The sequence below is a fragment of the Oryx dammah genome, unplaced genomic scaffold, assembly GCF_014754425.2.
Source record: "Oryx dammah isolate SB20612 unplaced genomic scaffold, SCBI_Odam_1.1 HiC_scaffold_4, whole genome shotgun sequence".
In the NCBI taxonomy this organism is placed as follows: domain Eukaryota; kingdom Metazoa; phylum Chordata; class Mammalia; order Artiodactyla; family Bovidae; genus Oryx; species Oryx dammah.
Genome location: NW_024070188.1, coordinates 54,836,026 through 54,849,078, shown reverse-complemented (window position 1 = coordinate 54,849,078; position 13,053 = coordinate 54,836,026). Strand labels below are relative to the sequence as shown.

At 36.5% G+C, this 13,053-nt stretch overlaps 1 protein-coding gene across 2 annotated transcripts in view; it reads right to left on the bottom strand.

Moving 5' to 3' along the window:
• The window catches only part of LAMA2 (laminin subunit alpha 2), a 676,446-nt gene that overhangs the window by 209,887 nt on the left and 453,506 nt on the right, over positions 1-13,053 (bottom strand). For both annotated transcript variants that reach the window (XM_040238873.1, XM_040238874.1), the window contains exon 29: positions 5,373-5,507. In XM_040238873.1, coding sequence (XP_040094807.1) covers positions 5,373-5,507 — 135 coding nt within the window. The remainder of the gene's footprint in view (positions 1-5,372; positions 5,508-13,053) is intronic.

Sequence of the window (13,053 nt, the reverse complement as noted above, 5' to 3'; positions counted from 1 at the left end):
TGATAGGTGGGTTCTTTACCACTAGTGGCACCTGGCAAGCCCAATATTGACTATAGGTGTAGTGAAAATTAAATGAGAATATATATGTGTATAAAAAAGACAAAGCTATTGATGTGTTATATAAACTCTTAAAACTCTATTTTTATGATTGGGTGTGTGTGTGTGTGTGTGTGTGTGTGTGTATGTGTGTATGGATTAGTATTAATTCACCTACCTCTTCTCCCCTTCTGGCATGCGGTTCAATATCTTGTAGGTTTCACTATTTCATTTTGAAGAAAATTTTCCTTAAGAGGCAATGGTAACTTAGATATTGGTAATAACATGCCTATGTGTAGGATTTATTAGTATCTATGAAGAAGCAACAGCTCTCTTGTAAGTGTCATTAGGAATTATTAAGAGGGTAGTTACAAAGCGATGTGAGTTTTATTTTACAGCTGAAATGTTTAGCTTGTGAAATTTTCTATAGTTTTTTTCTACTTTTTATTTTTGAAGAAAGCAATAAAGGAAAAGAAAAAACAAGATAAGAGAAAATCTAGCATAGCACTAGATATAGCAATGCTTTTTACAGTAATTTTTGATTAATTATCATCTGATTGGTTCTTAGACTATAAATGGTAGATAATATGTATGGTAATTATCATTAATCACCATAGTTATCACTTCTACTATAGAGTTTATCATGTGCCAAGTAATGTTCTAAGCCTTTTATCTAGCATTTCATTGAATCCACAGAAAAATTCTATGATTCAGTACCGTTATTATCTTCATTTTATAAATGAGGAATATAAGACACCATTGAGGTTAAATAAGTTGACTAAGCTTACACAGCCCATAATGGATGAAGCCAGAATTTGAATCAAGGCAGTCTGACCCCAGAGTCATGTTTATAACCACCGTGTCAACATAGAGGGCATTGCACTATGTAGTGGATATGATATTTAACTGGGAAACACAGTAAAAATAATAAAGAAATTAGTATGCTTCAGTTGCTTCAGATATACCATTGGAGTAATCATAGTTATTTCCTATTCGCCTCATGAAGCATTTCAAAGATGAACAAAGTTGCCTAAACTCAAAAGTTGTAAGCTCCCTGAAGGAAAATATAAAAATTCAGAGCATAATAATTTATACTAGCTGTGTATGTCTGATGCATCTATGTATTTATTTTTATTTCACATAGGGATATCAGAAAAGAGAGCTTACAGTAAGAATTGTTGACACAAAAATAGTTATAATAACCAGTTGGTCAAAAGAGTACAGACAGTATAAATACAACAACTTTTATCTGAAATAAAAATGAAATTAAACTGTATCTTTATGAGGACTTCTAAATTATTCATTGTTGTTCAGTTGCTAAGTTGTGTCTGATTCTTTGCGACCCTGTGAACTGCAGGACATCAGGCTTCCTTGTCCTTGACCATCTTCTGCAGGTTGCTCAAACTCATGTCCATTGAGTCAGTGAAGCTAGCCAACTATCTTATCCTCTGTCACCCACCTTCCCCTCCTGCCCTCAATCTTTCCCAGCATCGTATGGATTGACATTACTATTGTAATTTCCAGTGAAGATAGCATAAGAAAGAAAAATGCATTTAATTCTCACTTAAGAATGTATGTTAACCACCTCTGAAATTATCTATTGAATTTTACAAGCCAGAAGGTTGGAAAAAAACATTACTCTTAAACCAAATGACAATTATTTCAAGAATTCAAGGATGGTTAGTATCTTCACCTCCACTCCAGTCCTCACAAATAAGCGTATTATAAATTTCCATATTCTGTCTTGATTGAAAGAAGATAGCCTTTAAGAAGTCAGGAATAAAAAGTTGTCTTAATAGGATGAAAAATATTTACCTTAAACTAATCACCAGAATTGTACTTTGTGATAAAAGATCTGAGTCATTCTTATTAAAATCATTAATAAGATAGGAAGCTGACCACCCTTCTATATAACATTTTTTGATACTTAAAGCAAAACTATGAAAGTATTATATGAGAGAGAGCTCTGGCAAGGAAGACACATATATAGTTTTTTGAAAATATTGTAAATATAAAAATAACTTAATCAACTAAGAAATGTCTAGAGCTAGAAAGAAAGTGGTTGGATATTAAAAATCATGTAAAAAATCTACTTTGTCAATATTTACCAGGAATGACCAGTTAATAAATACATTGAAACAAAAAAATATAATGCTTACCATTAAGAGGAAAATGTAAGATACGTGGCAATAATTTTAACATAAGAAATGCATAGCCCATATAGGTAATACTAAAAAAACTATGAGACATAAAATGTTTGAAAGTGAAGAGTATCATATTCTTAAGGTTTAGGGAGGATAATTCAACAGTGTGAAGATGATGATTGTTTATGAATAGCTTAATACAATTCAAATAAAAGTTCTAATGCTATTTTTGGGGGAAGAGAGGAAATAGTCAATCAAAATGTCATTTGAAAGAATATATAAGTACAATAAGCTAAGAAAATTAGAAAAAGAAGTATAGCAAAGGGCCTTGCTTTACTAGAATTTATAATTTACCATAAAATGAAGGTAATCAGGGAATTATAATAGGAACTAAAATGTAAAGAGTAAAGAATAGATGCTCTTTAAAACATATCTTAACACGAGCAAAAGAAATAAGTATATATTCAGATACCATGATGTGTCAAGGAGAAAAGGAAATATTATTAAGTAAATATTTCTTTAAAGTAACATATTTGAAGAAAAATTATCTCCCCACATTATAATAAACTCTGGTAAGATTAAAAAGTTGGACCTAAAATGTAATCATAGAAATAATAGTATGCAATCTCGGTATAGATATTGAAAGTCATTGCCTGGGGAAGATCACCATGAGAATGAATATTGTTAGAGAAGCAAATTGCTTCAAGGATTCAGTCCTCGGAATATCAATATGTTGATTTCAGGTAATGAGGAGAAAACAGAAAAGAAAACTATCAAAGAGCAGACTTTACCAAGAAAATCCCGAGAATACCATGTCCAGAAAATTAAACTGAACAAAAGCTTCAAGAGGAATGGGTGATTCAGAGTAGCAAACGCTGCTGATAAATCAAATACAATGAAGACCTGAACGCTAATTGTTGGTATGTGTACAGTGGTAGAGGGAAAGCCTGATTTTAGTAGTTCAAGGGAGAACGGTAGGAGAGAAATTGTAGATGGAGTATAAACTCTTTTCTATATTAAAGGAGATGAATGAAGTAGAAGAAGTCAAGAGGGAAAGTGGAGTCAAGAAGATGTATTTATTTATTTCTTTTCTAGAGAGAAGAGTCAAAATGTGATTCAGAAGGGAGAGGAGAATAATGGTGGGCAGAGTGATGCTCCTGAGTCAGGGAGAGGGCATAAGTGGCACACTTGGTTTTTTCTATAAACAATACAGTTCATCCAGACTCGTGGAAGAATGAGAGTAATTGCATACAGGTGCAGAAAAATAGGTGCATGTGTTAGTGGGAGCTTGGGTTAGTTCTCTTCTGTTGCTTCTAATTTCCAGTGAAATAAGAAGAAGCAAGGCCATCAGCTGAAAGTAAAGATGGAAATGGGTCTGGAAGGGTTTGAAGCTCGAAGAGGGAAGACAAGGTATGAAATTGTCATCCAGGAAAGTGATCAAGATGCTGGACTGGAGAGATGTGGCATGATGGAATTGCAGCAGAGAGGTTCCATTTGAAGTAAGTGATAGTGAATGTATGGTGAGACTAGTCAGCATAATCATGTGTTTTCCAACAGCCACATTCAGCTTAGAAGGCACAGGTATTCGAGGAGTAGGATTTAGCCAGAGTTAGAATTCACTGTGTAAATGCTAGTAAATGAGTAGTAATAAGAGAAATGAATATTACAAAGCAGCGATAATAAAGAAGGGTCATGGATATTAAGCCGGTTAGAAAGTGAGGGCATGGGAGACACAAGAAATGATAAAAGATGTGCATGTCAATGATGAGACTAAAAATGTTGACACTGAAGTATTAAGAAATGAAAAGTGAAGTCGCTCAGTCATGTTCAACTCTTTGTGACTCCATGGACTATATAGTCCATGGAATTCTCCAGGGCAGAATAATGGAGTGGGTAGCCATTTCCAGTCAAAGGAGAGGATGGTTTACCTTGAGACTATAGAAGCTCTCAGTTCCTGATAATGACAAGTTCTCGGAAAGGCTTGTGGAGTGAGGACAAGACACTAAGGTTAAGGGTGTGGAGGAGTTCATTTTATGGGCATCAGAATCAGTACGAATTATGACAGAAGCGGTGGTACAGGGAATGGCAACGATGCAAATGAAAAATCTTCCAGGAATGTGCTAGGTGACCTGAGAGTTAGAAGACGGTTTCAACAAGCAGGAATAGTGGGCAAATGAATGGAGACGTGGGATTCAAAGCTGGGGGTTGTTACAGAGGAGAAAAGGGTGATATGAAAGTGGCCCCACCTTCAGGGTCAGGGGAATGAAGAGTGTGAGAAAAAACAGTGGCTTTCACTTGAGAGCATGGCTGGGGGAGCAATGTGTTGGGAAACCAGTTTGACGTTGAGCAAATGAAGAGGAAATCAAGGGAAGAGGGAGATTATGTAAGGATTTTGCTGATTTCTGGTCATGAGTTCCACAAGGCTCCACGGGGGTTTGGTTTCCGAAGACTAGGAGAGGTGGTGAAGGAGGTCAGCAGAGACACCCAGAGCTGTGTGGGGATTAGATTTTGGGGGCACCAAGTGGTGACATGGAAAACTTGAATTTCTCCACAGTCCTGATTGTTCCAGGGATGAGAAAATGGGATTTTAGCAGGAATATCACAACAATTAAAAAAAAAGAGCAATTAAAAATTCTTTAAAAAGTTAAATCATGGGATATCAAATCAAAAAGTGTAAAGATTGTAAAGACTAATAATATGCTCATGATCTGTACATTTTTTAAAAATGCAGGACATAAAATTACACCTATGGTATCATATAAGTCTTCTTTATAAGCAAATACATAAACTTGGTGGGAAACACATAAAATATTAAATGTCTATCTTGAATTTTTGATGACTTTTTTCCCTTAAAACTTTTCTATAATTTATGAATTTCTTACAAAGAGTTTATTTTTAATTATAATCAGAAAAAAAACCCTTGTGATTCTGGTACTTGTCTAAGATGCTGTTGGTATTAATATATTATTTCTTGATATGAGCAGTGATTTTTCCAGTTATAATTTTTAAATTATTTTTTAAAATGCATAGTATGATGTCTTTTCTTCAAATGTTTCTTACACATACACACTCACACACATATGTATACAATTAAGTTCCCTGCAGGTTAGCTGATCTTTGCACTCAGTTTATGAATATGTGTAAGGAGAAACGAGAACATGGGCTTTATTCAAGACAGGCTCAGGTGAATACCTGGCATATGGAGGTTTCAGGGTCACACAGGTTGCTATGTCCACGACACTGACAAGGGACACAGGTTCCCAGGGTTGGTCCAGGGGTACGGCCACCTGGCTCAGGACGCAGTCGATAAAATCCTGGCATGCACGTCTGAAAGAAAACGGAGCCAATTAGGAGAGCCAACTTGGAAAGCTTTCTTTAGCAAACCTTGGGTTCTTCAGTAGTTAAAAAGAAAGATATTTTTCATCCCATCAGTGGGAAAGGCAACACCACTTACAAACAGTGAATGTCACTTTTGATTTCTAATGTGTATTTCTGCCTGGTCCATCAAGTATACAGGCAGCATCTGTGTTATCAGATGTTAGCAAAGGAAAGTTGTCATTTGCAAATACCACTCAGCCAGAACAAACTTCACATAGTCTTTTTTCTTGAGGAAGAAGTTTGTTTTTAAATAAAATTGTCATATGGACTAAAGAGAGAATCCCAGTGTCCTTGACAACCTAAAAGCTGTCTCTACTGTGTTTGATGGGAAGCTAGAAAACGTCCAATGAGACTCAGCAAAAAATTAAATAAAAAGTACTGCGGTTTGCATTATTTATATAGGTATAATTTAAAGACTATAAAAGTTAGAAATTCAAAATAATAAGAGCTTTACATGTCTTGGGAATATTAGGCCACCAATAAAATGTATCTTTTCTTGATGTAGTTTTTCTCATCTTGCAATAAAAATCTGAGGGCAAATAGGAAACTGCTAACAAAGCTGACATACGCAAAATCAAGGCTTCCATCTTCATTCGGGTGTATTATGTAAATTTATCAAGAAACATCACTGGCTCTTTGGAAGAAAGCCCATTTTTTCTGAAGAGGAAATGAGAACAGTCCTGTGTTCTGGGCTCAGATCTCTTAGTATGCAAAGCTGCTGCATTTATCAGCCATTGTTGATTTATGAGTAAGAGGTAGGAGCTAGTTTTTCAGATTCCACTAAAGATTATGAATTATTATCCTTTTTTCCATAGGATATCTTGCTCCCACTGATGAGAGAAGTGACTGCTGTATAAGCAGGGGAAAATATTAAATTAAGAACTTAATGCCTTTGCATTCTTTTGGTTCTGAACCAAAAGAACCAAACCAGGGTGGAGTAGGTAGAGTTTCCTTGGAAAAAGAAAATGACCAATAATCTGCACTCTCTTGTTTGTTTTGGTTTGGATAATGTGAGAGTACTTCAATTAAGCACTTAAGATTCTCTCTGCTTTTATCTTGGCCTGTAGGAAATTCTAATGAGATATAATAATGTCCTGGATTTGAGCAAGCTGATAAAACCAGGAATAGTATTCAAAATATTTGGAGTCCTATTTATCTTATAGTGGAAGAATCAGATACTTGAATAAGTTTATTCATATTATTCAAAATCAAGGTTCATTTTTGCTATTATTACCAAGTAAGGTCTGGAAATTATGGTTCAGGAATTCATTTAAGCATAATTGAGGCCTCAATCTAAGGTATATTTTAAAATGTTACACAGTGTAGGTTGTTCCAACTCTGGTGCATGCTGACTGTAGAATAAAATTGGACTTTTTTGGTATAGATTTCATCCTTGGATACCTATATACTTATTGTTATTTTACTGGTGTATTTTCTTGGGGGGGGGTGTCTTTAAAGATCACACAAATTGAGAGTTTCTAGCTCTATTTTTCAAATCAAACAGAAGTTTAAAACAAGTCTTACAAGAAGAATAACATTAAGAGATGGTCATTTTCAGTGAGGAATCATATGCAATTCAATGTTATGGACTGAAATGTAAAGGAGCCCTGGCAGGTGAAATTTACTGTAATATACTCAATTGCTCTTATTGCTATGGCTCTTCTCTGGAAAGAGCAGGACAAAGTAGAAAAGCACCCCAGGGCGAGTACAAGTCTGGCTTCAACTCAAGCTCTATATGGAAGCTTCCAGGCCTGTCTCTGTGATTCTCAACCCCGGCTGCACACAGAATTGTCTGAGGAGCTTTAAATACTGATACCTGGCTCTGCCCCCAGAGATTCTCATATAATTGGTGGAAAGCTGGGCCAGTGTTAGTTGTAAAACTCACAGGAGGGTCTAATAAGCAGCCAAGATTGAGAATTACTGGCACGCTCCTCACTCTGCTGGAAATATGTGTCTTTGAAGGGCATACAGACTCTGGCACTGTGACATCAATGAATATAGAAGCCTTGATTTTCCAAGTTTGTTTTGCCAGAGGGATACAGGCAAATCACTTGGTGTCATTGAGATGTGGTTTCCTCATCCCACAAATGAGCGTATGTATTAACTCAGTTGTTTTCTGAAGTTTCTACAGTTCTAACACTCCAGATTAATTGTGTGTCTTTCTAGATCAAATTTCTAAGAGTTAGCAAAAAAAAAAAAAAGACTACTCCACAATACAAGAGAAACTTACAACACTTTGTAAAGGAATGTAAATGCATTTATTCCTCTTTAATCTCCTACTCTTGTGGATCTTATTTGTATTTATTTTTTCTGTTTTTCACATTGCTGAGGATGCTTTTTAAAATCAGATGTTTTTCTTCTCAGTCAACTAGGGCAAAATTCATGAGAATCATTATGTTTGAGTTGGGAACAAAAGAGGAAAGATAATAGTTACTTTTTAAAGTCCTGTTTAGAAATCCATTCTGGAACAAAATAAAAAATTACTGAAAGGCAAGTAAATAAACATGGTCCTAATCTTATCCCTTTTTTTCCTAACTCAAACTTTTCCCAAGTTCTCTTCTTCTCTTGTGCAGAAATTATTCAGAGCTCAATTTTCTTCGCTCTTCTTCCATGTTTGTCTCATAATATGGTATTCCATCAAACTGTTAGAACTGAACTGTACAAAAATGTGGGAGGGAGGAGAAAAGGAAATGTGAGATGGAGTAGAAAGACAACATGCTCCCGGTGTGAGGTTACCCAGCACCCCTCTATCCTCCTCAGAGTTTAATAGTAAAAATAGACACTTGTGCTGTTGCTAGTAAAAAACACTATCTTGTATCTTTACATGGGTTTTACAATCAGACAATCCTGGGTTTACTTCTTGTTCTACCACTTACTACAGATGACTTGTACAGATTTTAAATACTATGGACTGAAGTTTCCTCGCCTGTAATGAAAGGATGTTACAGAACTTAGTGGCTGACTATTAATGTATCTGGGGCTTCCCAAGTGGCGCTAGCGGTAAAGAACCCGCCTGCCAATGCAGGAGACATAAGAGATGCGGGTTCAATCCGTGGGTTGGGAAGATCCCCTGGAGAAGGATACGACAACCTACTCCACTATTCTTGTCTGGAGAATCCAATGGACAGAGAAGCCTGGCAGGCTATAGTCCATAAGGTCACAAAAAGCTGGACATGACTGAAGTGACTTAGCATGCATGTACACACTCATGTATCAAGGTTTTTTAAGCCAAGTTCAAATAGCTGTTCACTGTCTTCTAACTGTGTGATAAAGGACAAGTTTCCTAACCTGCCTGGGCTTTCATTTCCTCACCCATAAAATGAGAATCACAATACACTCAATGTTGGTGTAAGTATATTAGGGAATGCACGTAACATTGTGAAGGATACAGTAAGCACTCAGTAAATGGTCAGTTGTGTGTGTGTTTTTTAACAGGGTTGGTGTGAGGATTAAATGAGATGATGTGTGTGTGCAGCGCTTGAAATTTAATAAATCAATATGAGTTGTTTCTATTCCAGATAACTTTTTAGATAGTCATCAAGAATATACTAAAAAAAAAAAAAAAGGCAATGGTGATTGTTCTTTACTGCATTGAGAAACACACTTACAATGTATGCCACTTACCCATACCATGTTCCTTAATATTTAATGAATGTGAAAAGAGTCTTTGGGTCTTCCATGTACAATGAAAGTGGTAAAGGACATTCCCAGAAGTATGCATGTATAAGAAAAAGTCTAGTCTTACTGTTTTGTCTTTTGAGTTTTATGAGCTGGTAATAGGTATACACTGAGTATTTAAAAAACTTATCTTGGGCAGCCACCTGACAGTTCGTGAGAGATGGTCCAGTATATACTAACCATTCAACCATGAGTCAGAAGCACTAACGTGATGGAAGGGGAAAGATGATGAAATGAACAAAACATCACCAAGAGATTATCTGTGAATGTCTCATTTCCATGATCTTATTGCAGAGAACCACATATTCAATGACGAATAGTTTCAGTTTCTGCATACACCCTAACCTAAGATTAGGCCAGTTAAGAAAACAATGTTAACTGAGGTAATAGTGAGGAGCAGCTTAGGTAAAGTATGGTAATCTAAATGTCTCCAACAACAGCAAATATGATGAGGAAATTGTGTTTTTTATTTGATATCTATCTAAAGGTAACCCAGTCTCTACTTCTAGTGATAAATTATAAAAAGTAATCATTTCTAGAACTGACATTTTCAATGAACAAGGCTATTGTATTATAATCCTATAGGTAACAGACAATGCTGCTGCTGCTGCTGCTGCTGCTGCTAAGTCGCTTCAGTCGTGTCCGACTCTGTGCGACCCCATAGACGGCAGCCCACCAGGCTCCCCCGTCCCTGGGATTCTCCAGGCAAGAACACTGGAGTGGGTTGTCATTTCTTTCTCCAATGCATGAAAGTGAAAAGTGAAAGTGAAGTCGCTCAGTCATGTCCGACTCTTAGCGACCCCATGGACCACAGCCCACTAGGCTCCTCCATCCACAGGATTTTCCAGGCAAGAGTACTGGAGTGGGGTGCCATTGCCTTCTCCAATAGACAATGCTAGGTCCTCACAACTGGCTGTATTTACTATGGTAACTAACACTTAATTTTGTTTATTTGAAACCACATTTCTGTATAAAAACATGAAATGAGTAGCTTGTAAATGCAGATGTCTCTAGAATACCTTACATTTGGTGAAAATATTGTAAAGGAATTGCTTTGTGTATTCATGACCCAAAGCATATGTTACTAGAATGGGATATATTATTTTAAACCTGTCCTTAGTTCTTGCTTTGATGATGAGATTTTATGCCTGAGTAATTATACTTTAGAATCAAGATGAATTATAAACAAGATGCATAATGGATTAGAGGCAATGGGTTGTAGAGAAAACCTCAGGTACCTTATTATAAGAGATTGGTCTTTATCGCCTAATCTTGCCACTAAAGATACTACTGTAATTATTGTCTGTCCATAGGAGTTTAAGTGAAATTCACAGGACATAGGTGAAGCCACCAATGCAGATCAGACTTTGTATGTATGTCTGGTTTTTCTTGATTTTTTTAATATAATATTTGCTTTATTTGTGCTAATTTATATTTTCATATAATGATGGAAATTTACTAAAATTAATAGGAAAGTACATTTTAGAATATCCTAGTTAAAAGCTTGTTGATTATAATAAGATGAGTTTTAACATTTAAAATCTGGAATGGAAGGGGTGTGTGTGTGTGTGTGTGTGTGTGTGAAAGTAGATTGCATTAAAATCATTTGCTTCTTTGCTAATATTTTTTCTTTATAAGGGAAGAGTATTCTTTTAAATAAATGCAGAAAATATAGCTGTAGTGAGTTTCTTTTCAAGATATCTAAAGGTCAATCTTGATTACTTACTCAATATCTTGTATAGAAAAATAATATTGTGGAACCAGAGAATGTTGGAACTACAAAACCCAACCTGTAATTTTATAGATTGGATAACTATATAATAACTAAGGCTGATAGCAATTAAGGGATTGACCAAGGTCACACAGTGAGACAGCAGTGCAGCCAACATTCCTTGGGATAAATAAAATTCCACCTTTTGTCTAGAAAAATCTCAAATTCTTTCTATTTTTTATCTTTTTTCATGCTCATTGTAAAGGTAGCATATTCTGTATGTGCCCTTTTTACTCTTTTTTTCACATCTCCACTGTGTGTACACATGTATATTTCACACATATTGGGTTGTGATTTTAAGTACAACATACAAACTTATTGTGCTGAGTCACTCAGTTGTGTCTAACTATTCGTTACCCTATGGTCTGTAGCCCAGCAGGCTCCTCTGTCCATGGAATTTTCCAGGTAAGAATACTGGAGCAGGTTGCCATTTCCTATTCCAGTGATATAGTTACTGGTATATGTGTAAAAGTATACATGTGTATGAAGGAGTTATGACAATAAGGAGATGGATTATTTGTTCATTCAAATAAATATTGCTGTTCAGAGTAGTCACAGAGCTAAAAATTTATTCCAAAAATATTTCACAGATATTTACAGTTATTCTTATGAAATGATTTTATGACTATGTGAAATTCATATGATGATAGCTAAGTTGAATGGCATTTCAATTTACAATGGAGATTTTATATTTATATTTTAATTTACATTAATCCACAAGATGATTGTACAAGTTAAAAAAACCCCCAAAGTCCAGAAACAAAAAGAAAATGCCCCGTTCAACTGGAGGAGTTAGGGAGGATTCACCCAAACCAAATGCCTTTTTATTTTCATCATAGCATGCCACCTCTCAGGAAAGTCATGTTCATTGTTTTAAAGTTGTATTTCACCTGCCTTGCAAGCCATACTTAATAGAACTTCTCAAATCCTATTTACAAAAGCTATACAAAATTGTAGTCCTCCCTCATTATCTGCCAGGAGATTAGTTCCAGGAGTCTCCATTGATCCTGAAATCTGACTCAGCTCTCTCATATCCATGGATTCAGCATTAGTGGATTCAAGCAACCACGGATGGAATTTCTGACTGCAGTTGGTGGGATCCATGGAATGGAAACTGGTGGAGGGCCCATTGTATACTTACTGAAAAAAATTTGTACATAAGTGGATCCAGGCAGTTCTAAGTTGTTCAAGGGTTCACTATATTTATAAATAAATACACAGATGTATAACTATTTACTCCAGGAATAATACTATTAACCACATTAACTAATAATGACTCCACCACACACTGTGATAAGTGCTTAAGTTCTAGTTCATTTAGTCTTTCTGTGATTCTTGGGTGGCAGTAGATGGGAGAGGTGTTAAAAATATCTAACTGGTGTGTGTGGGGGCCACCAACCAATCTAAGAGGAAAGAATTTGTGCTGTAGAGCTGGAGCAAGCCATGGAGGCCCCTCCCAGGCCAGCCCATTGCTGCACTGAGGGGTCTAAAGTAGAGGGACCAGGTGTGGTGGCAGTTACTCAGGGTCTTGGGGTTTTACCAGCTGAAGCCAAAGCAGTTTTATAAGCTGCACAAGGTGTCAGCCTTAGTATATAATGAAGTAGAGATTCAAACCCAGGCCAGGTTGTCAGCAATTCCACCTTTCCCTAGATCATACCCTGAATCTGCCTGCAATGCAGGAGTACCCAGGAGACCTGGGTTTGATTCCTGGGTCGGGAAGATCCCCCTGGAGAAGGAGATGGCAACCCACTACAGTGTCCTTGCCTGGAGAATTCCATGCACAGAGGAGCCTGGCAGGCTACAGTTTATAGGGTTGCAAAGAGTTGGACATGACTGAAGTGACTTCAGTTCAGTCACAGTATGCCAGGCTTTCCTGTCCTTCACCAACTCCAAGAGCTTCCTCAAACTCATGTCCATCGAGCTGATGATACCATCCAACCATCTCATCCTCTATCATCCCCTTCTCCTCCTGCCTTCAATCTTTCCCAGCATCAGAGTCTTTTCCAAGGAGTCAGTTCTTCGCATCAGGTGGCCAAAGTACTGGAG